This window comes from Phyllobates terribilis, unplaced genomic scaffold, assembly GCF_046119375.1.
Source record: "Phyllobates terribilis strain yellow unplaced genomic scaffold, ASM4611937v1 Scaffold_1__5_contigs__length_1240528914, whole genome shotgun sequence".
Taxonomy (NCBI): domain Eukaryota; kingdom Metazoa; phylum Chordata; class Amphibia; order Anura; family Dendrobatidae; genus Phyllobates; species Phyllobates terribilis.
In genome coordinates this window covers 901,751,575-901,778,937 of record NW_027362761.1, presented here as the reverse complement: position 1 = coordinate 901,778,937, position 27,363 = coordinate 901,751,575, and the positions used below count along the sequence as shown (strand labels likewise).

The window sequence follows — 27,363 nt, the reverse complement described above, 5'->3', positions numbered from 1 at the left end:
TTGTTAAGTATATAATTCCACATGTGTTAATTCATAGTTTTGATGCCTTCAGTGTGAATGTACAATTTTCATAGTCATGAAAATACAGAAAAATCTTTAAATGAGTAGGTGTGTCCAAACTTTTGGTCTGTACTGTATATATATTTCCTAATTTACTTATTATATAGATAACACATCATTTTGACCTTCTGCTTCCACAATAAATTAACCCCATTAATAAAAAGGCCACACCATGGATTTCCTTAGCAACAAATAGTATAGTATTTTTTTCTCTTTTATTACAAAGCTTTTTATTTTTTTAAAAACATATGCTCAGCACATTAAACTCAAATTGGAATGACCAAAAAAAAAAGTTGAATTGACAATTTTCTTTCTGCAAAGCCTATACTTTGCTATCAATAAAGGGACACATCAAAATTCTTTTTTTTCTTTTTTTTTTTTTTTTTTTTTTACAACTGGCATCAAATCCCACTCTAGGTTAGCAGAAGAAAATAATACAAATACGATACAGAACAATTTACATTATAACAATGAATCCAAGTGCTGGGCTCTTTTTATTATATAAAGTATAGAGGAGTAATACACAAAACTGCATCACCCTTTCATAGTGACTTCTGGGATGGATCTCCAAATAGGCCAAGTATAAGACTCTGCACGTCTTCCTATAAGATGAATTATATATTAAATATATGTGTTTGACATAATACAAACAGATAAAAGACAGATCATGGTTATTTGTGAAAAATAAGGGCATATTGGGGGGATAGGTGAGGGGAGGCTTCCTAAAACCTGGCCTGCCATTAGGTGACACTGACAATCGAAGTGAAATGCACCTCCTTATGGTCACCTTCTGCACAACATAGAAGAAAGATAGCACAATGACAATGTACAATGACATTGAGTGCCAGCCATGAGCGTATAGGAGGATCGGGCAACCTTTGGCATGCCATCTGGGTGAGACTTGTAATTATATTGTTCCTTAGCCAAACACTGGCTACACAATGTCAGTGGCTTTGGGTCCATTCTCACTTGTTAGTTTCCATTATGGGTTTTGATATTCTGACACCAAGAATAGTACTTTTAATTCATCATAAAAGTCAATAAATGGATGCGATGACGCAGGTGTGAACAAAGCCTTATTCTTCTAGGACTGTGCTCAAGAACACATAGGTATAGCTTACTGTATACTGGAAACTGCACTAGTAATTAGTTGGGGCTACTAAACGTCTTAATGGACTCATCATTTTTCCACAAATCACCATGTAAGAGTGCCCCTAATTTCCATATATTCAAAAATTTAATTTTAAAAAGAACATTATTTTGTCTTGCCAATACATAACTTCGACATCAATGTCATATATTGTCTCCCCTAAAACAACTATTCTCTATATATATTTTTATAACAATATATTTCCATACGACCCTTTCCACAATAGACGCATCGATGGCTGCCTATCCGATCCAAAGTAAATTAAAAAAGAAACATTTTCGTGCAGGAAAAAAATTCTTTGTGGCAGAGGATAGGGGTTTAGTTTATACCCTGACTAATAAAATATACATCAATCAATCCTAAATCTGATATATAAAAGCATTCAAGTTTTATGGAGATAAACATTACAATGATAAAAAAAAAGAAACAAAAAAAAAAAAAAAAAATTGATCCTTTTGCTCCATTCTTAAATAAAAGAGGTTTGTCTTGTCCATGGTTTCTGTCCAATGTCAGCACTGTTTGGTCTGTGGCTGGGTTACTTTAGGAACTTCACGTACGCAGCGAACACTGCAGGTAGGAAGTGTAAATGTGATGGATAATAATAATGTATCCCGATGATTCTTGTAATCTTCCATCCTTGGGCATCTAGCTGTGGTACATGAAGGCCCCCAGTACCAGTGGTGCCAAACTACAGGCAGTGATTGTCTATACGGTACAGTGTCTCTAGCAGTGGCATATCAGTGTCATTAGTGGACTCCTTGGGGATGGTGTTGCTGTTAATGGAGAAGTTGGGGAGTTTAACAAGCTTCCATCTCCAGGAGTCCTCCTGCTGTTGCTGCCTTTGCTTTACACGCTGAGAAAGAATTCTTTTTCCCCCCTGCAATAAATAGAAAATACAGATAAGTGCATGGTAATTCATAGTGAGTAAAAGTCTTATCAATTCTATACATCTATAAAACCATTGTTTTAAATTTTTTTCCCCATAAATCAACAGGGCTCATGAAAATAAGAAACTTTGTAATATATCTCATTAGTGAAAGCTGCATCAGTCTACTCCTGGATTGAGGTTTCACTCTCGTGTAAAAAATGTACAATCTGTCTTTAGTGAATACATACTTTCCCATTACTTAGACAAGAAATGACCACTGGTGCTTATAAAGTTCTATGCAAAAGGGAGGAGGAGCTAGAGGCAGATTAGGACAAGTTCACCTGAAACAACAGTTACACTTTGAAGGAATGTGTCAGCAGGATTTCACACCCCAAATTATATGTACAAGTCCTGCAATATCTTTACATGGCCAGTCAGTTCCTCCATTATCCAGAAATTAGCTTTTGAATTGATATGTAAATGACGCTGTAGATTGAAGCCTCTGTCACTCCAGCTCTTTTCCCCTCCCATTGCTGCTGCCTCCTGCTTGACTGCCAGCCTCTATGCTGTGTGACTTCAGACAAAAAATTCTATTCAGTCAAGCAGGAGGCAGTGGCAACGAGAGGGGAAAAGAGCTGGAGTGACAGAGGCTTCAGATCTACAGTCTTATTTGCATATCAATTCAAAACCAGATTTATCAGTAACAAAGGAAATGAATGACCGTTTAAGGGTATGGCTGGATTGTTTTTAAAAGGGCTACATGCTGATATAGTTTGGTGGTGTGAAATCTTGCTGACGGATTCCCTTTCACGCATGATACACCATTCTAATGAACCTAGGACATATCAATGAACGGCAGTTATAATCTCGACACTTTAATTTGTTGGATCAATCACACAATTAAATGGCACAAAAAAAACAGAACCATTAATTTATGTGGTAAACCACAGTATATATTTAGTGTGCTGTATCTTGTGCTTTTAATATGGGAAAGTAGTCTTCTGATTCTAGATTTAGTCATGGGAAAATGCAAGATGAAAACAAAATAGTAAATTGTGAAGAGACATATGAGGGAGCTCTTACTACATGTATGTCTGTGTCAACCTAAGATCCAATATATAGACCTAATCTATAACTGGCAATTACAATTTGTACATGAGAATTAAAGGGAATCGGTCACCATGTTTTTCCTACTCCATCTGAGAGCAGCCTGATGGTAGGGGCAGAGATCCTGATTCCTGCGATGTATCACTTACTGGGCTGCTTGCTGCAGTTTTAAATCGGCGGAAGATAAAACAGTGACTTTATCAAAACTGCAACAAGCAGCCCAGTAAGTGATGCATCGCTGGAATCAGGGTTTCTGTCTCTACTTTATGCTGCCCTCAGATTAGGTGGCAAAAAACCTGGTGACAAATTCTGTTTAATGTGATGAGAATCAGTGTGTGAATGATTAAAAAAATATGTTACAGTCCTTTTTATTTAGAAAATATCTAACAGAATGGTGGCACAGCCCAATTTCTATGCTGGCAAAAGGAGTCTTGACTTCTCTTCTTCTAGAAGAGTTAACTCTATCCGAGAGAACTGTGCAGAACACAAGAGCACCCCACAGATTTTATTTACTTTTAGTCTTTTCATCCCAGACGTTCAAAGGGTTTGGTCCAGGTTGCTCTTCCTGGGAAGGTTTTCCTCTCAGCCCAACATTAAAACATTGGGCTTCCTGTTGAGGAATGTCCCGGAGGCGCCAGGGCCGTAGGTTCACAGCGGCCTGATACAAGAGCTGGGATTCAGAGCTGCAGCAGATTAGGAGCCAGGAATGTCTGCTGCACCGAGAGAAATACAGCTCTGCTGTGTTTAGACCATTTCTTCCCTATGCTGCCTTTGAAGTCAGAAGGTTATAATAACTATGGCAGATCTGCTCCAGACCTCTGCAATGAGAGAGGGGCCGTGAAATCTGATGGAATTAAAAGACCCAGTGATAGAATTGCCTTGGACTCGGGAATGAAAGTGTAAAAAATGTACAATTCAGAGTAGATGATCGGCATCATTACCAGTCACAAATGTGGCCTGGATAAGATTAAATGTAGAATCAGCATTGAAGTTTATTTCCCTAATTGCATTTGAAGTCGCAAAGAGAAAAAAAAATGGAAAAATTATTGTTTATTTTACAATTGCTCCTCCTAAGGTTGTTATACCCCTCAGCTGAGTTTACATGTGCTCTCAATGAGTAGAGAATCATATAAAAATACTGTCACACATCTGTCAGCATGAGAACAATGGATGGGGCATATTAAAATCCAACATGCCTGATCCTTCTTTCACCCCATCATGCTAAATGGTCAGATCGGAACATCCCCTAAAAAAAGTGACCGCAAGCAAGAGCGAGCATGCAAGAGAGCGCGCGAGAGAGAGAGAGCGTGCGAGAGCGAGAGAGCGCGCGAGAGAGCGATGTAGGATAATCCGCTAGCTGTAGGGCGTTATAGGAAAGCTATGCAAAAATTACATTAGTCCGCTCTCCCATGCTTTAGCAGTGTGGAAAATGGTGTCAGAAAAGTTTTCTTTTGTTTGTGAACTGTGAATAGAATCTCAAAATGTTAGAATACGCATAAGACCACAAGTTTCAGGACATTCGACTCGAACCTCCGCGGATCAATCTACTCATCTCTTTTTACAACTAATGATTAAAAATTGTAGACTATTACATTTAATCATATGTGGTTCATAAATCTGGATGGAACAAGTCTGCCAACAATCCCTCTGCTATCAACAGACTGTGCCAGTACGACCATACTGCCATTTGATGATGGTTAGAAGCCTGATATTGTGGATTCAGAGACAACTATAACATTCACCATATGAACAGGGACATGGTGTTCACTGATTATATGTTTTATGTAAATTTTATGCTTTCCAAAAAAAAAGTCATAAGTGATTGTTTTTTTTCTCCTCATTTATTTGGGTTACAAGATGACCATTTTAGGGCTCTGCTATGTTTTTGTTATGTTAACAGTGCAAGCAACAATTTTTTCTATTTTCAGCTCTGGCAGCACCTATATGATTTCCAGCTTATTAGGTTGGAGACAGTGGTCGTCCTTTATTTTTGTTATTTACACAAACACAAGACATCACATTGTATTTTGTTGAGTGGAAACATTTCACAGAGCAATTGCTTTCCAGCAGTAAGGCATCTATTGTAGGTTGTAGGATCGCTAATGGCATTATGTTCAAGCATAGTCCTTGAGCAGTATAGATGTGTAGCAATATACATGAATGCATTGATCTCTAGAACACCACACTGAATTGGCATCAAGGAAGTCCCTTATAAGGAGTGGGACATCCACACCTGGGTCTTGGCCCTTGGTGGCTGGCGGGGCCAAAAGGTCTTTCTGGCGGATAATGACAATGACTTTATTGGAATGAGCAGTGACTTATTAGGAAAATGTTTTAGACATATTCTGGTATAAAACATCCAAAGTTCAATGAGTAGAAATAAATTAAGAAGATTCAACATCTACAGTTTTAAAGGAAACCTTTCATGTCTAAAAAAGCAATTTATCTGCAGATATAGATGTAAATCGGCAGATAAATAGCGCTTAAATCCTGTGTAGTCCACTTACTGCAACAATAGCTACAGGGAGAAGATGAAGCTTTATCCTCCCTGCAGCTACTTCCAGTCATCGGGGCGGTGCAGGGAACAGTCACCGCTGACTACACAGTAAATGCGCTTTAATCAGACCCCTGCACATTGAAAATCAGCCTGCTCTTCAGACATGCCACAAAACCACATGTCAATCAAAGTGCAGTGCTGCTGTAATTAGTCCTCTACTCAGAGGTGTCAAACTCCAGGCCCGCCACGTCATTTTATGTGTCCCACAAGGTAAGGACGCAGAAGGACAGACTCTCCACTTTTACCATATGGAGAGACGGTCGGAGTAGTGTGGAAGTTTGCGCCGGAGCTCAAAATCAAAGATGTCACTCACCTCCTGTGCTGGCACCACCTCATCTACTAAGTACTGACTGCGTTCTATGTCGATTGCGCCAGAGGGGATGGAGCCAGCACAGGGAGCTGGTGCCATCTTGGAATCTGATGTAAAATTGCTGAAAGGAAAGCTGAAAATAGGGCTTTAACTGATAAAAACAGTGTCGAAAAGAAAGGTTTTAAACTGACCTTTCAAAGTTGCCTCCTGCAACCTTATGTATTCTCATACCAGCTGCTGCACACCGCAGATCAAAAAGACCAAGGGAAAAGACAAATGGATTTCAAACGTTTTTCCTGTGCTGCTGGTACACCACGTGGAAAGAACATCTCAGGAATCCAGATTTTCCATTAAGGATTTTATTTCTGTTTGACACACTGTTAAAATCAACGCATTTCGAAGTCTTACTCACTTCATCAGGACATGAATATAATAAATAATAAAATGTTATATTCATGTCCTGATGAAAAAATCAGTAAGACTTCGAAACGCGTTGATTTTAACAGTGTGTCAAACAGAAATAAAATCCTTAATGGAAAATCTGGATTCCTGAGATGTTCTTTCCACGTGGTGTACCAGCAGCACAGGAAAAAATGTTTGAAATCCATTTGTCCTTTCATCTTGGAATATGAGCAGACGCAGCCAGCACTTAAGAAGGGGCGGTGCAGGCACAAGTGAACGCAGTCAGACAGCACAAAAAGTGAACGTAGTCGGAAAGCACTTGTGTGGTTCCATCTTTGAAACAGAGCAGACACAACCAGTACTTCGCATAGGGAGCAGGTCTGGCACAGCTCTACCCTATTAGCCAGGGACAGCGCTCGTGGCACCACTAACCAGGGACAGCGCTCGTGGCACCACTAGCCAGAGACAGCGCTCATAGCTCTACTACCCAGGGACAGCTCTCTTAGCATGACTATTCAGGGACTGCTCACTTAGCCCTACTACCCAGGGACAGCTCAATTAGCCCTACTATCCAGGGACAGTGCTCTTATAGCCCATGGTTAGTCTGTGAATTGCAGTCTGTATGAACTGTATGGTTCCATCTTTGAAACAGAGCAGACACAACCAGTACTTAGCATAGGGAGCAGGTCTGGCACAGCTCTACCCTACTAGCCAGGGACAGCGCTCGTGGCACCACTAGCCAGGGACTGCTCACTTAGCCCTACTTCCCAGGGACAGTGCTCTTATAGCCCATGGTTAGTCCGTGAATTGCAGTCTGTATGAGCTCATACAATTACAAGTGGCCCTTTGAAGGCAACCATAATACCGATGTGTCCTATCGGTGATCATGGGTTTGACCCCAGCTACATTTTGATTGACATGCAGCTCTGCAGCGTGTGTGTGCGGCGGACTGATTACAGTGCACTCACTGTGTAGTGAGTGGTGACTATAACTTCTTTATCTCCCTATAGCTGTGCTTCCAGTAAGCCGGCTGAACAGGATTTATACACTATTTAGTTGCAGATTACCCCGATGTCTGCAGGTAAATAGTGTTTCTGGATGTGACAGTGCTTTAATAATGAAGATACACAAGCCAAGTATCTCCGATGAAGCCACAGCATACTTGTGAGGTAAAAGCAGCATTGGGGTTAGGAGAAACTTGGGAATCTGCCCAGCCACGGGAACAGAGGATTACTAGTCGTCAAGGAGAGTGTCGCTTTCCATGGGATTGAACCTGCTGACCTCTTTGATTTGGGTCTTTGCATATTTAAAGGGTGGTGTTGTAACCTCAGCGTCTGTACTCCGAACATTTCATTTTGTCCACATGGCTTCAGTTTAGCTTTATAAAGTTCTTAGAAATCTCTAATACTGGCTTCTGGAATAAGATGTTCATCTTGTATAATAAGATGGGTATGTACCTTTCTATATAAAAACATGACCCTGATGATTGAAAGGGGGATCCGGGAGGTAAAACTTGTTAAAGCAGATCTGTCCCCAGATCTCACAACACAAGCTGCATGCATAAATAGATTTCTTGCATCGGATGAGACTGATGTATTTACTTTAAAAGCCCATGCCAGATTGGCTGCCTAATCATGTTGACAGTTTTCTCAAAATTAGCATTTTAGAAATTCAACTAGTTAGATAAAACACCAGCCTCATCAGGTCTGTAAGGTATATTTACTAATGTATGCAGTTTGCATTGTGAAATCTGGTGACACATCCTATTTGAGAACCCACTGGTATGATCTGTAGATGGACTCTACAGATGGCCACTAGTGTTCAGCGAGCACTAAAATGCTCGGGTGCTCGAAGCTCGGGCCGAGCTCACCGTGATACTCGGGTGCTCGACCCGAGCAACGAGCCAAATGTTAGTCTATGGGAGACCCGAGCATTTTTGCGGCAGCACCCCTGGCAGTCTGTAGAAAGCCTAAAAAGTGCCCAAAACGATAGTGACAGTGCTCAAAAGACATGGGGGCAGCATGGGGATCGTCCCATGAAGCATTTCTGACCCCCAGGTCACTGCTGTCGATTACGTGGTCAGAGGTATTAAGCCACTTTTACGGGCTCACAATAAAACGTTCAAAAACAAAACTGAAACTGTTTTCCTGTGAAATATGTTAAGGAATTTCCTTTCCAGGGTAAAGACTTGTGTATAAGGTAAAATAAATAACCAAAAACAAAAATACTCCTCCACACCTTGGGCTATGTTCACAAGTAGCATTTTTCATGCGTTTTTGCACTTTTGTATTGCTTTCAACTGTGACAAATGCATTCACTGGGAAATGTCATTTTAACATTTTACAACCTTATCTGGCCATGTGCTGTGTGACACATGCATACAGTGCTGAAAAGACATGGGAACAGCATGGGGAAGACCCCTGGAAGCATTTCTGACTCCCAGGTCACTGCCTAAAAGTGTGCCCATCAGAAGTGATCCTTGCCGCATCAGAAGATGCAGACTTTCAACTATCCCTGTGCAAGTCCTTGTCCCAGGGCAGTGTTCAATTGTACCTCCCCCATTCCTTGCAACGCAAGCGCAAATATGCAGCCATCCACCCACCCACCCGCAAGCTGCAATACCATACTGCTAGCTTTCACTTGAAATGGGGCCTTTTAGTTTGGAGGAGGCCTAAGCTGGCCACTACCTCATGGCTGCTTCGGCAGCAAGGTATCCATACTCAGTTCCCAGCCGCCCGGCGGCCGGGTGTCCACGCTCGGCCCCCAGCCGCCTGGGGGCAGCCGGGTGTCCATACTCAGTCCCCAGCCGCCCCTATTTCTCCTGTCACCTTCCCACACACTTTTCTTAGCCTGGCTTGCTTTAGGGCAGCATTGGACGAGCCCACCAGAGAACCAGACTCCTCCAGTGGGCCCTGGCTTCTCCATCAGGGGAGTTGAGAGTGCCAAGGTGAGGACCATGATGATGATGATAGAAGTTAGCATCTGCTTTGTTTTCTTGGAATGCAAGCGCATGTATGTAGTAGCGGCTAGGCCTGAGGTGGTCAGCGTTTTGGCGCATATCCTACCTCCTCCGAGGATTGCTGGATGTTTTCCTGCTACTATCCCAGTTATATGACTCCCGTTAAAACAAAGCTTCAGGTGATAAATGATGGATGAGGTGGTGGCAAAGGAGAAAGAGCAGGAGGAACACTGACCATTCACATCAATATCAAGCCAGTCAACCAGATATGTCTTGTAGGATATGTTTCTGTAACAAAAGGAGCGGTTCGGCTACACAGTTATAGGGCATACAGTGAGTGCAATGCCTACCAAAAATTTCGAGGCACTCCAATGCCCCTTGTAAGTGACATGGAGGTCAGAGGGCCTTAACTAAACAGTTTTTTCCATTTATAGCAACTGGGTCTCCTGTACACTGTTGGCCTAAGCAGTGAATGGAAGGCTTTGCAAAAATTATGAGGAACTGCAATGCCCCTTGAAACAGACGTGGATTACAGCGTACTAAAAACCTTCTACCCATTATTGGGGCGTGGGTCTCCCTTAGTTTTCGCCTATGCATTGAAATGCAAAAGCTGACTAAAATTAGGAGGAAATGCAATGCCCGTTGGAAGAGCCGTGGAGGTTAGAGGTAATTAAAAACAACATTTCAATGCCCCTTGGAAGAGCTGTGGAGTTCAGAGTGGTTTAAGAAGACGCTTTTAATGCCCCTTTGAAGACACGTGGAGGTCATAGTAGCTTAACAAGACGGTTTTAATGCCCCTTGGAAAAGTGGTGGAGGTCACAGTAGCTTAACAAGACGGTTTGAATGCCCCTTGGAAAAGTGGTGGAGATCACAGTAGCTTAACAAGACGGTTTTAATGCCCCTTACAAGAGCCATACAGTACAGCATCTTAAAAACATTATTCCCATTATTGGGGAGTGGGTCTCCCACAGTCTTTGCCTATGCCTTCCAAGCAAAAGCTGACAAAAATAAGGACGGAGGAACTTTCAATAATGGCAACACGGACCATGGGCACAGTGGTGGTATAGTGGTGATAGAGGCTGAGGATAAGGAGACGAACATAAAACAGCCGAAATGAGGAAGCGTATACCCATGTGTGGGTGTGAAGCGGTGCATGGGAATACACCTCCCGAAATAACACAATGGATTTGACTTTATGTTACTCTGCTGTCATTTGGTGGTGATGAGAAGTCGGGCCCATCCAGCCCTTGTTCATTTTGATAAGGGTCAGCTTGTCAGCATTGTCAGTTGACAGGCGAGTGCACTGATCAGTTATAATTCCCCCAGCGGCACTAAAAACACACTCCGATAACACGCTAGCGGCAGGGCAGGCCAGGACCTCCAAGGCGTACAGAGTGAGTTCATTCCAAGTGTCCAGCTTGGATACCCAATAATTAAAAGGCACAGAGGAATCACGGAGGACGCTGGTACGGTCGGCAAGGTACTCCCTCACCATCTTTTGAAACTTTCCACTCCTTGTGAGAGTACCCCACGCCTCAGGGTCTGTTCGAAGGGAGGGTCTGAGAAAACTGTCCCAGAACGTTGACAGTGTTCCCCTGCCTCTGCTGGATTGGAGTTGCGTCTCCTTTGCATGTACGCCTTGGTTGGTCAACGAACTGTGACCTCTGCCGCTAGCGTGTTCAGATGGGAATTTTTTTTTAACAGTTCTGCAGCAAGGGCCTTCTGGTACTGCCCCATTTTTGTAGACCTCTCCACCTCAGGAATAAGAGAGTGAAAGTTCCCATTGTAGCGGGGGTCTAAAAGTGTCACCAACCAGTAATGACTGTCACCCAACATTTTGACAACGCGAGGGTCACGGTTAAGGCAGAGTAACAAAGTCAGCCATGCGTGCCCGACCGGTAACGGGCAAGACTTCCGTGTCCTCACCAAGATGACGACTGACCATGCTCTCCTCCTCCTCCTCCTCCCCCCTGTCCTCAGGCCACCCACGCTGAACCGACGTTATGACAGTTGTACAGGTACTACCGTCTACAGTGCATGATACCAGCTCCTGTTCTTCCTCTTTCTCTCCCTCATTGTCCCCCAATGCACGTTGGGATGAGATGAGGCTGGGCTGTGTGTAATCGACCGCTACGGCTTCTTGATCCATCTCATCATACTCTGGCTGCAATGCCTCCTCTTTAATTCTCTGCAGAGAGCGTTGCAAAAGACAGAAGTGGGATGCTGACGCTAATGATGGCGTCATCGCCACTCACCATCTTGGTAGACTCCTCAAAGTTTGTCAAGATGGTACATATGTCAGACATCCAGGTCCACTCCTGAGGTCTTATGTGTGGAGTCTGACCTGAATATCGACGGCCTTGTTGCGCTTGTACTCCACAACTGCTCTCTTATGCTCACAAATCCTTTGCAACATGTGGAGGGTAGAGTTCCAATGTGTGGGAACATCACACACCAGTCGGTGTGACGGAAGCTGCAAATGCTGCTGCAACACAGCAAGGGCGGCAGAAGCTGTAGCTGACTTGCGAAAATGAGCTGACAGGCGGCGTACTTCGACGAGCAGATCTGGCAACTCGGGGTACGCTTTAAGAAACCACTGAACCACGAGGTTAAGCACATGAGCCAGGCATGGTACGTGTGTGATCTCGCCTCGCCTCAGAGCCGCCACCAGGTTACGGCCATTGTCACACACGACCATGTCTGGATGTAGGTTCAGTGGTCTCAGCCACAGATCTGCCTGCTCTTTCACAGCTGTCCACGACTCACAAGCAGTGTGAGGTTTCTCACCTAAGCTTATGAGTTTCAGCACAGCCTGTTTCCGCTTGGCGGAGGCAGTACTGCAGTGCTTCCAGCTTGTAACTGATGTGGTGATATCTGAGATGGAGGCTGAACATGAGGAGGAGGATGATGCGCAGGAGCTGTACACTGTGGGGGCAACTCTGACTGACATAGGGCCCGCAATCCTCGGTGTGGGGAGGATGTGTTCCGTCCCAAGGTCCGACTGGGTCCCGGCTTCCACTATGTTTACTCAGTGTGCCTTCAGGGAGATGTACCATCCCTGGCCACAAGCACTTGTCCACGTGTCCGTTGTCAGGTGGACTCTCCCAGAAACTGCGTTGTTGAGGGCACGGCAGATGTTTTGGGACACGTGCTTGTGTAGTGCGGGGATGGCACACCGGGAAAATAGTGTTGGCTGGGGACCAAGTACCGAGGGACGGCCACCGCCATAAGGTTGCGTAAGGATTCCGTCTCCACCAGCCTAAAAGGCAGCATTTCCAATGCAAGCAGTCGTGAAATGTGTGAATTTAGGACTGTGGCCTGTGGGGCGTTGGCTGCGAATTTCCTCTTTCGTTCAAAGGTCTGGGATATGGACAATTGAACGCTGTGGTGGGACGTGGACGTTGATGCTGTTTCTTGAGAAACTGCCATAACAAGTGAAGACTGAGAGGAGGGGGCATCTTTGCATGCAGTATAGATAGGGGATTGCCTTGCACACACAACAGAGGGTTCTATTGCACGCACAACAGCGGAAGAAGCAGTGGTGACACCCGCTGACACTGGTCGTGGACCCTGGGGTCCACCCCACAAAGTCGGGTGCTTTGCTGCCATGTGCCTGATCATGCTGGTGGTGGTCAGGCTGGTAGTTTTGTCACCCCTGCTGATGCTGGCATGGTAGGTGGTACAAATGGCCTTTTTGAGGTTATCAGCAGAGTCTTTAAAAAAATTCCAGACTCTGGAAGACCTACAGGTTGTACTGGCAACGTCCCTCGTGTTGGTGTTACGGGAAACTGTTGCCTACCTTCTGTGTGCGGCCACCACACTGCTTCTTCCTGCCTGTTGGGGTACTCTGCCTCCCTCACCCTGTGTGCTGCTGGCCTCGCTCTGCATGTCCTCCTGCCACGTTGGGTCAGTTACTAGATCATCCACCACTACCTCCTCTTTCACTTGCGCACCACGATCCTCCTCCTCACTTCCTGGCAATTGTGTTTCTCGTCATCGTCCACCTCTTGTGACCGTGGCTGTTCAAATATTTGAGCATCGCTACATGGGATCTCCTCTTCCACCACTTCAAGCGGAGCAGGCGAGGGATACAAATCTGGAAATGGACCAGTGAACAGCTCTTCAGAATGTCCAAGTGTGGGATCAGTTGCTGTCTGACGACACTCGGCATGGTGGGAGGAAGGAGCATCAGGGTGAGGAGGAGTATGCGGTCGAGACTCACGGCTACTAAGATTTGACCGTGTGGAAGACAGACCGGAGGTGGTGTTGCCCAGGTAACTGGAAGTATTATCTGCTATCCATTTAATAACCTGTTCACACTGATCAGGTCGCAATACTGGTCTTGTTCTGTGCTTCCCTAGTAATTTGGTCAAGAACTGGGAGTGAGAAGATGTGGCTGTTGGGTGTGGCACATTTTCACCTTGGCCACGGCCTCGTTCTCTGCACGCACCATCACCAGAATGTCCAGTTCCACGTCCCTTGCCCATTGTAAATGAAGTAAAATAGCTTACACTCGCACTATCAATGGAAGAAGGGTAATAAAAAGGAGATTAGAACCGTGGAAGAGGACAACCACAGTTCTGAGATCTCTGCTACTGGAAGTTGAAAGGAAGAACAAAGACAAAACAATTTAAATAATGAAAATATGGGAGGAAGAGAAGCCAATCACAAACTAAAATGTTTTTATACAAATGCACAAAGCATGGGCAACAAACAAGGAGAATTGGAACTACTAATGCAGGAAAAGGAATATGATGTCATTGGAATCACTGAAACTTGGTGGGACGATACACATGATTGGAATAAAAGGCTAAAAGGATACAACTTATTTGCAAGAAACAGACTTGATAAACGAGGAGGAGGTGTTGCATTATATGTTAGAAAAGCGTATATCTGCACAGAGATTGAAGCTTCAGAGACTGGGAGTTCTGTGGAAACTGTTTGGGTAAGAATACAAGGAGAGAACAACGGAAAGGACACCATTGTAGGCATTTACTACAGGCCACCTGGGCAAGCTGAAGATATGGATGAACTCTTTATGTATCAAATGACCAAGTTCTCCAAAAAATATGACGTAGTGGTCATGGGAGATTTCAACTATCCAGACATTTGTTGGGAATCTCTCTCAAGTAAAACTAACAGGTCAAGCAAATTCTTATCCTCTCTTGCTGACAACTTTATCTTCCAAAAGGTAGGGGAGAAAACAAGGGGATCTGCTACTTTGGATCTAATCCTTATAAACAGGGAGGAAATGGTTGAGGAGGTAAAGGTGGCTGGGACCCTAGGAGGCAGCGATCATGCTATTATAGAATTTTGGATAACTAGAGGAGGAAGACATGTGAAGACTCAAACTTCAAGGTTAGATTTTAGAAAGGCAGATTTTAAGAGACTCAGAAAGAGAATAGGAGGGATCCAATGGCTGGATGTCCTTAAGGACAAAAATGTCCAGGAAGGATGGGAAATTTTTAAAAATGAGATTCTCAAAGCACAATCGTTAACAATCCCAAAAAGTAGGAAGAATGGGAAGCATTTAAGGAAACCAGGATGGATGAACACAGAACTTAAACACATGCTAAAAAGAAAGAAAGAAATGTTTATTAAATGGAAAGAGGGAGGCATATCTAAAGAAGATTATAATGCAGTCTGCAGATCCTGTAGGGCACGTATCAGGTTAGCTAAAGCTGACAATAAATTAAGGCTTGCAAGAGATGTCAAAAGCAATAAAAAAGGATTTTGGGGGTATGTCAAAAGTAAAAGAAAAGTCAAAGATGCTATAGGATTTTTACAGGATGAAAATGGAGAAATGGTAAGAGGATGTTGAGAAGGCCGAACTTTTTAATTCCTATTTTGCATCTGTTTTCTCTCAGAAAGAAAATGTAACATCAACTGATCTTCACTGTCCTTTTAAAGGAATAGAGGAATCCAAGTTATCTGTAAACAGAAAGATTGTGAGGGAATATTTAGCTAACATAAATGAGTTCAAGTCTCCAGGTCCAGATGAATTACACCCCAGAGTACTGAAGGAGATCGTAGAAGAAATTTTAGAACCACTCTCCATAATCTTTGAAAATTCTTGGAGAACAGGAGAAGTCCCAGAAGACTGGAGAAGAGCAAATGTTGTTCCTATCTTCAAAAAGGGGAAGAAGGTGGACCCAGGGAACTATAGGCCGGTGAGTCTGACTTCTATACCAGGAAAGATCTTTGAACAAATTATTAAACAACATGTATGTAAGTACCTGGATAAGAATGAAGTGATTAACCAGAGTCAGCATGGGTTTGTAACTAACAAGTCATGTCAGACTAACTTAATTTCCTTCTATGACAGAATCACTGACTGGGTGGATCAGGGAAATGCTGTAGATATAGTATATCTTGACTTCAGCAAAGCATTTGACAAAGTATCTCACAACATCCTTATTGAAAAAAAGACCAAGTATGCAATGGACCAGGCAACTGTTAGGTGGATTCATAACTGGCTTAGTGATCGGACTCAAAGGGTGGTTGTAAATGGCTTCACATCCAGCTGGATGAATGTCTCAAGTGGGGTACCACAGGGCTCCATCCTGGGACCTGTATTGTTCAACATCTTTATCAATGATTTAGATGAAGGAATTGAGGGTAAACTGATTAAATTTGCTGATGACACAAAGCTAGGAGGGATAGCTAATACTAGAGAAGAGAGAGAGAGGATTCAAAAAGACCTAAATAAACTGGAGCAGTGGGCAGCAACCAACAGAATGGTTTTTAACAGGGAAAAATGCAAAGTACTACATCTGGGCAATAAAAATAAAAAAAGCATATACAGAATGGGAGGAATAGAGCTAAGCAACAGTACATGTGAAAAAGACTTAGGTATACTAATAGATCATAGACTGAACATGAGTCAACAGTGTGATGCAGCAGCAAAAAAGGCAAATACAATTCTGGGATGTATTAACAGAAGCATACAGTCTAGATCACGTGAAGTCATTATCGGTCTTTACTCCTCTTTGGTCAGACCTCATCTGGAATACTGTGTACAGTTTTGGGCACCACATTTTAAAAAAGACATAGACAAACTGGAGCAAGTTCAGAGAAGAGCGACCAGAATGGTGACTGGTCTGCAAACCATGTCCTATGAGGAACGGTTGCAGGATTTGGGAATGTTTAGCTTGCAAAAAAGAAGACTGAGAGGAGACTTAATAGCAGTCTACAAATATCTCAAGGGCTGTCACATTGTAGAAGGATCATCTTTATTCTCATTTGCACAAGGAAAGACTAGAAGCAATGGGATGAAACTGAATGGGAGGAGACACAGATTAGATATTAGAAAAAACTTTTTGACAGTTAGGGTGATTAATGAGTGGAACAGGCTGCCACGAGAGGTGGTGAGTTCCCCTTCAATGGACGTCTTCAAACAGAGGCTGGACAGACATTTGTCTGAGATGATCTAGTGAATCCTGCTTTGAGCAGGGGGTTGGACCAGATGACCCAGGAGGTCCCTTCCAACTCTACCATTCTGTGATTCTATGATTCTATGATTCTATTTCTCTGGCCTACACCCGACTCTTTTAAACAATCAGGGAGAAACTATTACTGTTTTTCTTTACGGAAAAAATACCAAAAGCTGGATAATACAGATTTTTTAACGTGGAACGGCAAAACCACAGTTATAATTTACTGGTGTATACCAGACTTTTTTAAATAGATATATTTGCGGCTGAACAGTGAGCGATCCACTCAAACGGTTTTTTGTTTTTTTTTTAGGTAAAAATGGCCCAAAAGTGGATAATACAGAGATTTGAACCGTGGAACTGCAAAACCACACTTCTATTTCTCTGGCCTACACCAGACTCTTTGAAACAGATATATTTGTGTCTGAACTGTCACAGACACTTTTTTTTTTGTTTGTTTGTTTTTTTTGGGGGGGGCGGGGGGGGGACACCAAAAGGTTAATAAGATGGGTATTTGTACAGTGTGAAGGAGGGGAAAAAAAATGAGCATTTAGATGAAAAAAAAAAAGGATTTTTCCTGGCCCCCCAGGACCTGGAGCTAAGTCCAGAAATTTCAGCAACAGGAGCACACAGGACTATAATGCAGCGTTTGCTGGTATAACCACTGCATCTCCTATACAGCCTGCCAGCCTGCCTGATATCTGAGAAGGACTGTTTGTTTGATCTGGCAGCCTTTACAGGTCCTACACTAACTATTTCGCAGTATATATCTCTCCCTAAATCAGCAGCGCTGTCCCTACACTGTCTGATCCCAGCCATCTGTGTCCAAGATGGCGGTGCCCGGTTTTAAATACTCGAGGTGATGCTGTGCGGCCAGCCAATCAATGTAATGCCCACAACCAACATGGCTGCGGCATTACAGTGACTGGCTGGCAATCCCTGCATGTTCATTGGCTCTGTAAAGAGCGCCAAACATGCAGGGCGGAGACCCGAGCTCCCGCCCGAGTAACCCGGAAATGCTCTGTGCTCGCTGAACATCCCGAGTAGCGTGATGCTTGGGCGAGTACCGAGCAGTGTCGAGCATGCTCGCTCAACACTACTCCGGATATATTTTTTTATTCTGTATTAAATTGATAAAAGTGTGAGGTGATGGGTAATATGCTGCCACCATTAGCATATGGCCAAGCATCTCTCATACAGTGGCCACCCTGCAGGAGAAGTGTGTTTTTGCTCTGTACATTGCACTCCAACAAAGTGGGAAGAGGGATTGGAAAAAGCTACATGGACTGCATAGGATAAAATGGATCTTCATCCGCCTACCTGCTTTGGCTTGAGGGGAGAGGACTGTCAGATAATAATTTTTTGCTCACGGTGTGGTTCCTATTGGAGATATTAAAGGGGTTGTCCAGTCCAAAATGATAAGTCTGCAATCACTCTGTGTGACTGCAGACTTCTCAATCCCTTCAGTGCAGGCACTGTGCGCTGCGAGGATTCCCCAGTTTCTGAGCTGGAGACGGAGGTGATGTATGCGTTATACAAACTCCCGGGCAGAAGCTGTCTGCTCAAGTGTATGGAGTGAGGCCACACCCACTAGATGACCACGCCCACTTGACGGCTTCTCCCCGGAAGTATGCATACTGAATACATCAGTGCCATCCCCGACTCAGAAACCGGCGAATCCTCACAGCGAACAAAGTGTGCGGAGAAGGGGGATTCTAAAGTCTGCAGTCACTCAGACTGCAGACTTTTCATTTTAGACCTGACAACCTTTTTAAGGATATGCATTTATGACCAGCACGGTGGCTCAGTGATTAGCGCATTAGCTTTGCAGTGCTAAGGTCCTGGGTTAAAATGTTCTCCTGTGTTTACGTGGGTTTCTTCCGGGTGCTCTGGTTTCCTCCTACCTTCCAAAAATGTACGGCTAGGGAATATAGATGGTGAGACAGCGAAGATTGATAAGGTTTGTAATGTGCTGCAGAATATGATGGTGGTATACAAGTAAAATAAATCTGCATTTTTGCCCCCCATCATTACAAGCAATGGGATTAAAGTGGCGAGGTGCAATCTAAGTTATTTTATAGTGATTTGATATCTCACATATTGAGACTGTGAAGAAGATAATAGCAGGCTGAAAATGTGGTAGGCACATGCTGTGGAGCCAGAGTTGATCTAATTGAAAACCGCATTATTGACAAGGAGACAAAGCCTCGCCACAATCCAATAAGAAGTAGTAAGAGTGACATATTGATGATGCAATGTATGGAATATTCCATGGAGTCGGTCAATAATGAAAAACAGGGACATTCCAAGACAAACATTGCCAGAAAGGCGTCCGTAAAACCCGTCCTGCACAAGATCTGGAAGCCGGGATCCTTATATCGGTCATTATTAACAATGAATATTAGCCACTTGGAGAAAAACTATAAAGCAATGTGACTCATCAGTTTGGTACAGGTCACATCTGCTTCAGCAACCTGTGGTCTATGTGCCGGCAGCGGGAAGTGCTAGTGCCCTGGTAGATCTGAAAAGCACCTTTGAAAGAAACTCTGGCATTACTGTGTAGACAGAAAAACAGGTCAAATCAGGATTCTTTTTAAGAAACCACAGGCATGCAGCTCACAGACTAAGGACTGCCCACATCTGAGACTTCACTGGGGGGCTTTTTGCTGAAGTCTTGCCAAGCCAGGCATGCCGCTGCACGGCCCAATCCACAAGTAAAGTCGGCACAATCAAAGGCTGCAATTACAGCACCCTGGCTGTGGTTAGGCTTCAAAGAGAGTGCTGCAAGTCACATTTTACATATGTGAAGTCCTAGGATCGGGGCTGAATAAAAGCCACTGTGTGCTTATTATTTGTCCCTCATATTTAATGCCACTGCTGGGTTTACTGATAACGCCAGAAGAAACCATTCCCACAGAAGAATTGCTTTTCAAGAAGCTACAGAACGATTTCACTCATTCTGGCAAACAGGGAATCAATGTGGAATCACACAGTAATGTTACATCCAGAAGTGAAATAACTGTGGTTCAGTTTGATCGAGACCTACTGGGAGTCTGCACATGAAACAGTTAATAAAAACAATTTTCCAATACCAGTTTATCTAGGTTAACATATCAAAGTCAAGCACTTCTGCAGCAAATTTCTAAAATCTGTCAATGCATACAGGTATTGGCCTACTAATAAACAACTTGTACGGTGGGAGTTACATAACAGTAGGAAAAGTCTGTTCTTTCCCAGAACCAGCGCCATTCTTGTCCAAAAGGTGGTGTCCGGCACGGCACATCTCGGGTGGTGTCCGGCACGGCACATCTCGGGTGGTGTCCGGCACGGCACATCTCGGGTGGTGTCCGGTATAACGCCTCCAGCTGTCATCTGTAGTCTGAACTTGCCCTCTATCTATAGGATATTGTGAAATCATGGGGCTTTCTTCCTTCATAGCAAACAAGGCCTGTGTACCGAGGAGCCATACATACTTTGTATATAGGCACATAGGCATTAAATTTTCACTATGCCAAACAATGTACAGTGCTTTCCCCACATCATGCCTAGTAAAATATACTACACAGTCTAATTTCTTATTTATGACTTTAGGTATACATGTCTTAATCACTGAATTCAGTTTTTTTTCATTCATTCAGTCTTATTGCCACAAGTGTATAAAGTCCAGCCACAACCCTGCAGTCTGTCTTTCATACATTTGTGAAAGAATGGGTCTTTCTAAAGAGCTCACTGAATTCATGTATGGTACTGTGATAGGATGGGACTGTTGTAACAAGACAGCTTGTGAAATTTCTTCTCTCCTAAATATTCCACAATCCACTTTGAGAGGTATTATTGAAATGTAGACTTGTTTAGGAACTAAAGCAACTCAGCCATAAAGTGGTAGACAATGTAAAGTTACTGTGTGGAGTCCCTGAAAGTACAAGGCTGGAGTTACACTAGTGTATAAAAAAAATAATGGTTCGATGTTGATCCAAAAAAGTAGTATGAGTGACATGCGATTTTTCTCAACTAGCATCTGTATGACATGCAATGCGTTTTTAACATCATCTTTTACATACTGTAATTCTTTATGTAATTTAAATCTAGTTTTCAAACTAATAAAGCAATCTTATATACAGAGATGGATAGAAAGATGTCCATGAGATACATAATTAGTGCAGTGTGTGTAGTTTACTGTACATGTATTTAGCAAATAAATAAATGAAAAAAAATGGCGTTGGGTTCCCCTATTTTTAACAACCAGCCAAGGGAAAGCAAACAGCTGTGAGCTGGTCTTATTATGCTGGGAAGGGCCCAATAGCCAAGGAGCTTGCCAACCTATTAATATCAGCTCACAGCTGTCTGCTTAGCCTTTACTGGTTATTAAAAAGGGTGGACCCTAAAAAAGAAAATGACTTGGGGTCCCCCCTATTTTTAACAACCAGCAGAGGCTAAGCAGACAGCTGTGGGTTGATATTAATAGGCGGGGAAGGATCCATTGGTCCCCTTCCTAGTCTAAAAAGAACAGCCCTCAGCCGCCCCAGAAATGGTGCATCCATTAGATGCGCAAAATCTGGCGCTTAACCTCGGCTCTTGCAGATTGCGCTGGTGCGTTGGCAATCGGGGTAATGGGTTTGAGTGGTTGATATCAGCAGCTGTCGCTGACATCAAGCCCTGGGGTTAGTAATTGAGAGGTGTGTCAGACATCCCCATTACTAACCCCATAGTCAAAAGAAATAAACACACAGAAAAGCCTTTTATTTGTAAAAAGCACTCCCCAACAATTTCCCCCTTTCATGCATTAAAAAAAATCCACACTGGTCCACCGTAATCAAAATGGAGGTCCCACGACGATCCTAGTCTTCTTCGTCCAGTGTAAGGAGATCCCGTTCAAACAATGAATCTCTATAGACTGAAGCAGCAGCCAATGCCAATTCTCACACTGTGCTCCGCAAGAACCCGGCTGCTGTGACTAGCAGTGACGTCAGTAAGGTTACCGCAGTTCACAGCTGCCGGGTCTCGCGCTTCGCAGTGCCAGAGCTGGATTGATGAGTGGTAACATTACCGCTCATTATTCTGCCTCTCGCACTTCCCTCTGTGTGACCTGGCAGCGGACGCTGCAGAAGTCATCGCTTGTCACAGCAGCTGGGTTCTTGGAACACGAGAACAGACATTGGCTGCTGCTCCAGTCTATGGAGCTTTAGTCTCTGAACGGAGCGCCATACACTGGATGAAAAAGACTGGGGTCGTCGTGAGACCTACACATTTGGAATACATTGGACTGGTGTGGATTATTATTATTATTATTTTTAAATAAATGGGTGAAAGAGGGAAATTGTTGGGGAGTGATTTTTACAAAAAAAAACACTTTTCTCTGTGTGGTTATTTCTTTTGACTACGGGGTTAGCAATGGGGTTGCCTGACAGACACCTCTCCATTACTAACCCTAGGGCTTGATGTTAGAGACAGCTGCTGACATCAACTCCATAACCCCATTACCCTAATTGCCAACACACCAGAGCAAAAAGGTAACAGCCAGAATTGGTGCATCTAATGGATGCACTATTTCTGGGGCGGCTGAGGGCTGGTCTTATTAGGCTGGAAGGGGGCCAATATCCATGGACCTTCGCAGCCTATTAATATTAGCCTGCAGCTGTCTGCTTAGCCTTTGCTGGTTATTAAAAATAGGGGGGGACCCCTAGTCATTTTTTTTAGGGTTCCCCCTTTTTAATAACCAGTAAAGGCTAACAGACAGCTGCAGGCAGATATTAACAGGCTGGAAAGCTCCATGGTTATCGAGCCCTTTCCAATCTGATAATATAAGCTCACAGCTGTCTGCTTTCCCTTAGCTGCTTATTAAAAATATGGAGGACCCCACGTAATTTTATTTAAATGTATTTAATAGATTAAATAAAGCTAAACACCCTTTAGTGTCACATGAAAGGCACTAAAAGGGTGCTAGTTTATTATATGTTGTGACATTAAATTTCTACATGACATCTATCTATGCGATTTATCTATATCTCTATTCTATTGATTCTGGCTGTGAATTTACTGTACTTGGCCGATGAAATGTTGAGTTTCCTTTGAGATGTGTGCGTAAAAATCTCGCACCCATTTTTTTTCCTCGCACCTATTGACTTGCATTGGAGAGTGCAGATTCTCGCAGACAATCGTAGCATGTTGCAATTTTTTCTCAGTCCGATCAGAGAAAAAAAAGCAGATGAGCAATGACTCATTTAATAACATTGGTCAGTGCAATGCGATGTTTTCTCGTATTGCACTCCTCCATATTATACGCCAGTGTGGACAAGCCCTAAAAGGTGCCAATGATCTGCTAACTCAACTGTGGAGTTCCAAACCTCCCCTGACATTATCATCAGCACAAAAAAAAACTGTGTGCTAGAAGCCTCATGGAATAGCTGAGCAGCTGAATACAACCACCCTTACATCACCAAGCACAATACTGTAAAGCACACCACCACTAGACTCTGAAGCAGTTGAAACGTGTTCTGTGAAGTGAATAATCTAGCTTCAGACTTAGGAGTCTGGATTTCGCTAATATCAGCTTATTTGCCTGACTACATTTTGAAAACTGTACACTTTGGTGATGAAGTGATAATCCTATAGGATTGTTTTTCAAAGTTTGGCCTAGAACCCTTAGTTCCAGTGAAGCGAAGGTAAATCTTAATGCTTTACCATACAAAATCATTTTTGTGCAAACAATTTGGAGAAGGCTCTTTCTGTTCCAGCAGGACTTTGCTCCATTGTACAAAGCAAGGGTCCATAAGACATGGTTGGGCGAGTTTGTTGTGGAAGAACTTGAGTGGTCCACACAGAGTCCTGCTTTTGAGCTCATGCTCATTGAAAACCTTTGGAATGAAATAAAACAAATAATGTGAGTCAGACCCTCTTGTCCAACATCCGTGTCTGACTTCACATACGCTCTTCTGGGTGAATGTACATAAAATCCCACAGACACTCCAAAATCTTTTAGAACACTTTCCCAGAAGAGTCGACAATTTTAGCTGCAAAGAGGGACCAAATCAACCATTTAATGTCTACGGCCATTTAAGATGGGATTTTATTAAAGCTCTGTAGGTGTAATGTGTAGGTTTCCAAATTCTATTGTCCACATGGTGTACAATTCTGCCAATATCCTTGAAACACTTTGCCACTACAAAGCAGCAAACATTGCCTAGATGACATGTTACAGCCTGAAAGCACAGTGGGGCAGCTGTCCATGTCCAGTAACCCAAGAGAGTGAGGTCTGGGGCTTCCAGACCAAAACCTCAACCTAATAGGAAGAGTTCTGGGTTCATGGTGTTAGTGACGTGAGCTACACCACAAATGATAGAAGGAGCTTCATTCTTCTTGGCAAGGAAGTCACATACAAATATTGCATCCAGTCAAGTAATATAAATCACATCCGTTACATAAAGTATGTAGGCTTTTAGAAGGTCAAAAGTTTGGGCAGGCATATGAGATCTTTTGATCCACCCCTGAAATATCTGATTTGGGGCACAGGCAGGGCACAACAATCTTGGAGGAAGTGAAATCTGAAAATGTATTTCCTAACATCTATAAGAAAAAGATGATCAAGTTAGCCACACACAGTTGACACAGGCGCTGTGTGTACAAGGGAATATGAGAATTTAGCATATCACTTCACAGGCATGTCATGAAGGCTGCATTCTCCAAGCCCTCACAGATGTCTCATTCTGTAAGGCAGGGGAGGGCAACATGATATTTTCTGAGGCTCTCACAAGTGGCTCTCAATTCAACAAAAGAGCCGCATGCTACAATTGTGAACAAACACTGCTCCTCATTATTAAAGAAACAGCATGAAACTCTAGGTTAACCTACACATGGCCAGTCAAGTAGGTACAATTCAGTGACAGATCATCTGCAGACCTTCAATGATGTATATTTAACTATGCAAAATTCCAATTACTTTGAAAGGTCCGTTATAATCAAGAAGAGCATACTAAAGCAATGACAAACTGACACCAGATACTGGACTGTATCACACACTGCATGAATGAATAAAACTGTAGGTGGAATTATAAACAGTACGGTCACACCGTGAGATTTTTTTTTCCCAAGCCCTAGCTAAAAGTAAAAGGTTTCAGCACTAGTTGCTCTTTAGGTGTTTGCTTGGTGCTGTTGCTCTACAACTGCTGACAGCCACAATTTGGAAACCACTGCCCATGTGGCTAAAAATAGGACAAATGCATATTAAAAAAGGTTGTCTTTTACTTAGACCTACATATTTACCAGTACTGTTACACATTGGATATAAAAAGTCTACACACCCCTGTTGAAATGCCAGTTTAATGTAAAAAAAAAAAAAAAAAAAAAAATCATACCAAGAAGAAACAACACTGTGCATCACCAAAAGAACACCATATCTACAGTGAAGCATGGAGGAGGCAGCATTATGCATTTTGGCTGGTTTTCTGGGGTTTTAGTTAAGGTAGAGGGAATTATGAGCAATCCCAAATAGTCAATTTTGCACCAAAACCTTCAGGCCTCTGATAAAAAGCTGAAGGCTAAATTCACCTTTCAGCACTGCAACAACCCCAAGCATACCTCCAAATAAATAAAAGAATGGCTTTATCAGAAGATGATCAAAATTTTGGAATGGCCAAGCCAGAGCCCAGACCTAAATTAAATTGAAAACCTGTGGTTTGACCTTCAGAGGGTTGTACACAGAAGATGCCCTTGCAATCTGATATATTTGAATGCTACCGCAAGGAAGACAAAAATTGCCAATTCTATATGTACCATGCTGATAAACTACTCAAAGAGACTGAATGCTGTCATAAATTGAAAGGGTACTTAGTTTAAAGGTGTGCTTATTTATGAAACCACATTATTTTAGTTCTTTATTTTTCTTTTTACAATCGAAAAGTTTTCAGTTTAGTTTTCAATTAAATTGCAGAGATTATATGTGTCACTAGAGGTGGAAAATGTTCTGGAATTATCCTTCTTGGTGTGATTTTTTTAAATGACAAAACCTGGCATTTGAACAGAGGTGTGTAGACTTTTATATCCACTGTATCCTCTCACAGATGCCACTAGGGTCAGTGTGAAGACACAGCGTCTTCAGTGGGTGTAATACTACTTAGACAACACAGGGTGAGGGTAAAGCAGTGTCACAATACTTTATTAAACCACCAAACTGACAATAACCATATAGAACAGTTCCAGCAAGATGGTGCAAAATTACAGTCTTACACTTCTGGCCCGCCGGGAATAGAGCAGCTGCGACTTTGGGACTTCCAGGGCCAACTACCTCAACCAGTGGCACCCTGCTTTGGGTGGACGCTCACAGAGAGAAGGTAGCGGCAAGCTTAAGAAGCTGACAGTTCATTGAGGTACATGGCCAGGAGACCGAAGGGTCCCACCCTGGCTTCCTCTGAACATATCCATGGAACCAGGTGACCCGAGGTTCCCACCCTGGCTTTCTCCAAACATATCCATGGAACCAGGTGACCGGGTGGTCCCAACCTGGCTACCCCAAACATCTCCATGGAACCAGGTGACGGGTGGGACCCAACCTGGTTTTCTCCCTAATGTATCCATGGGTTCTGTGATAGTCAATGGAGCAGATCTGTATCCCTCTGGATGGAGCCATGCTGTCCTGTAGAGCTGTCACTTAAGAGTTTTCCTGTCTGTGGTTTTGTTAAAAAACTCCTGATACAGAGGCATAACCCCCTTATATAGTTCACAATTGTCCTTCAAGACATTATCTACAGGTCAGGGGGGAGGCGAGATCAGTTTAACTCTCCATTCTTTGAGCATTTCATCAATCTGCATAGCTTATACTCCTCTGCTAATGAAAGTGGTGATAAGAAAATTATTGTCTTTCATGATTGAATTTTTTTTTTTAAGTAATAAACAAAATTTACCAGTAGGTGTCAGTCTATCCTAAACAAGCGGCCTGCACTTTGAATAGTGGGACATAGAAGGCTAAATCATTACTATGATATCAGAGAATTACATCTAATTAGCCGCATATTGTATCTAAACCTAAATCAAGCAATACAGTGTCAACCCAAACACCAATTACAAATATACAGTGGTTTGCGAAAGTATTCACCCTCCCTCTTCCACTTGGCTTTTTACCCATTTTGTTACATTACAACCTGTGTTTAAATATTTTTGTAATCTCATTTGTGTGTGATGCATCAGCACTAAATAGTCAAAGTTGGTGAAGTGAAGTGAGAAATATAGGCATAAATTAAAAATGTATGGGATCAAATAACTAAAAATTGGCATGTGCATATAGATTCACCCTTTCTAGAAGGACATTAACCCTTTTTGCTATGAAGCCCATAAAAATCTCTGGTGCAAGGAATTCCCTTCATAAGCCACATGCTTAGTGAAATGAAGTCCACCTGTGTGCAGTCTAGGTGTCACATGGTCTGTCAGTATATATACATACCTTTTCTGAAAGGCCACAGAGGCTGCAACACCATTAAGCAAGAGGCACCACTAATCAAACAACACCATGAAGACCAAGGAGATCT

At 43.0% G+C, this 27,363-nt stretch overlaps 1 protein-coding gene across 6 annotated transcripts in view; it reads right to left on the bottom strand.

Annotated features, from left to right (window-relative positions):
- Positions 1 to 237: 237 nt before the first annotated feature.
- The window catches only part of LEF1 (lymphoid enhancer binding factor 1), a 159,040-nt gene continuing 131,914 nt past the window's right edge, over positions 238 to 27,363 (bottom strand). For all 6 annotated transcript variants that reach the window (XM_073641065.1, XM_073641018.1, XM_073641027.1 and 3 more), the window contains one exon: positions 238 to 2,087. Coding sequence is in view for 2 of the 6 variants with exons in the window: in XM_073641027.1 (XP_073497128.1) it covers positions 2,008 to 2,087 (80 nt within the window). In the remaining 4 variants the exon portion in view is untranslated. The remainder of the gene's footprint in view (positions 2,088 to 27,363) is intronic.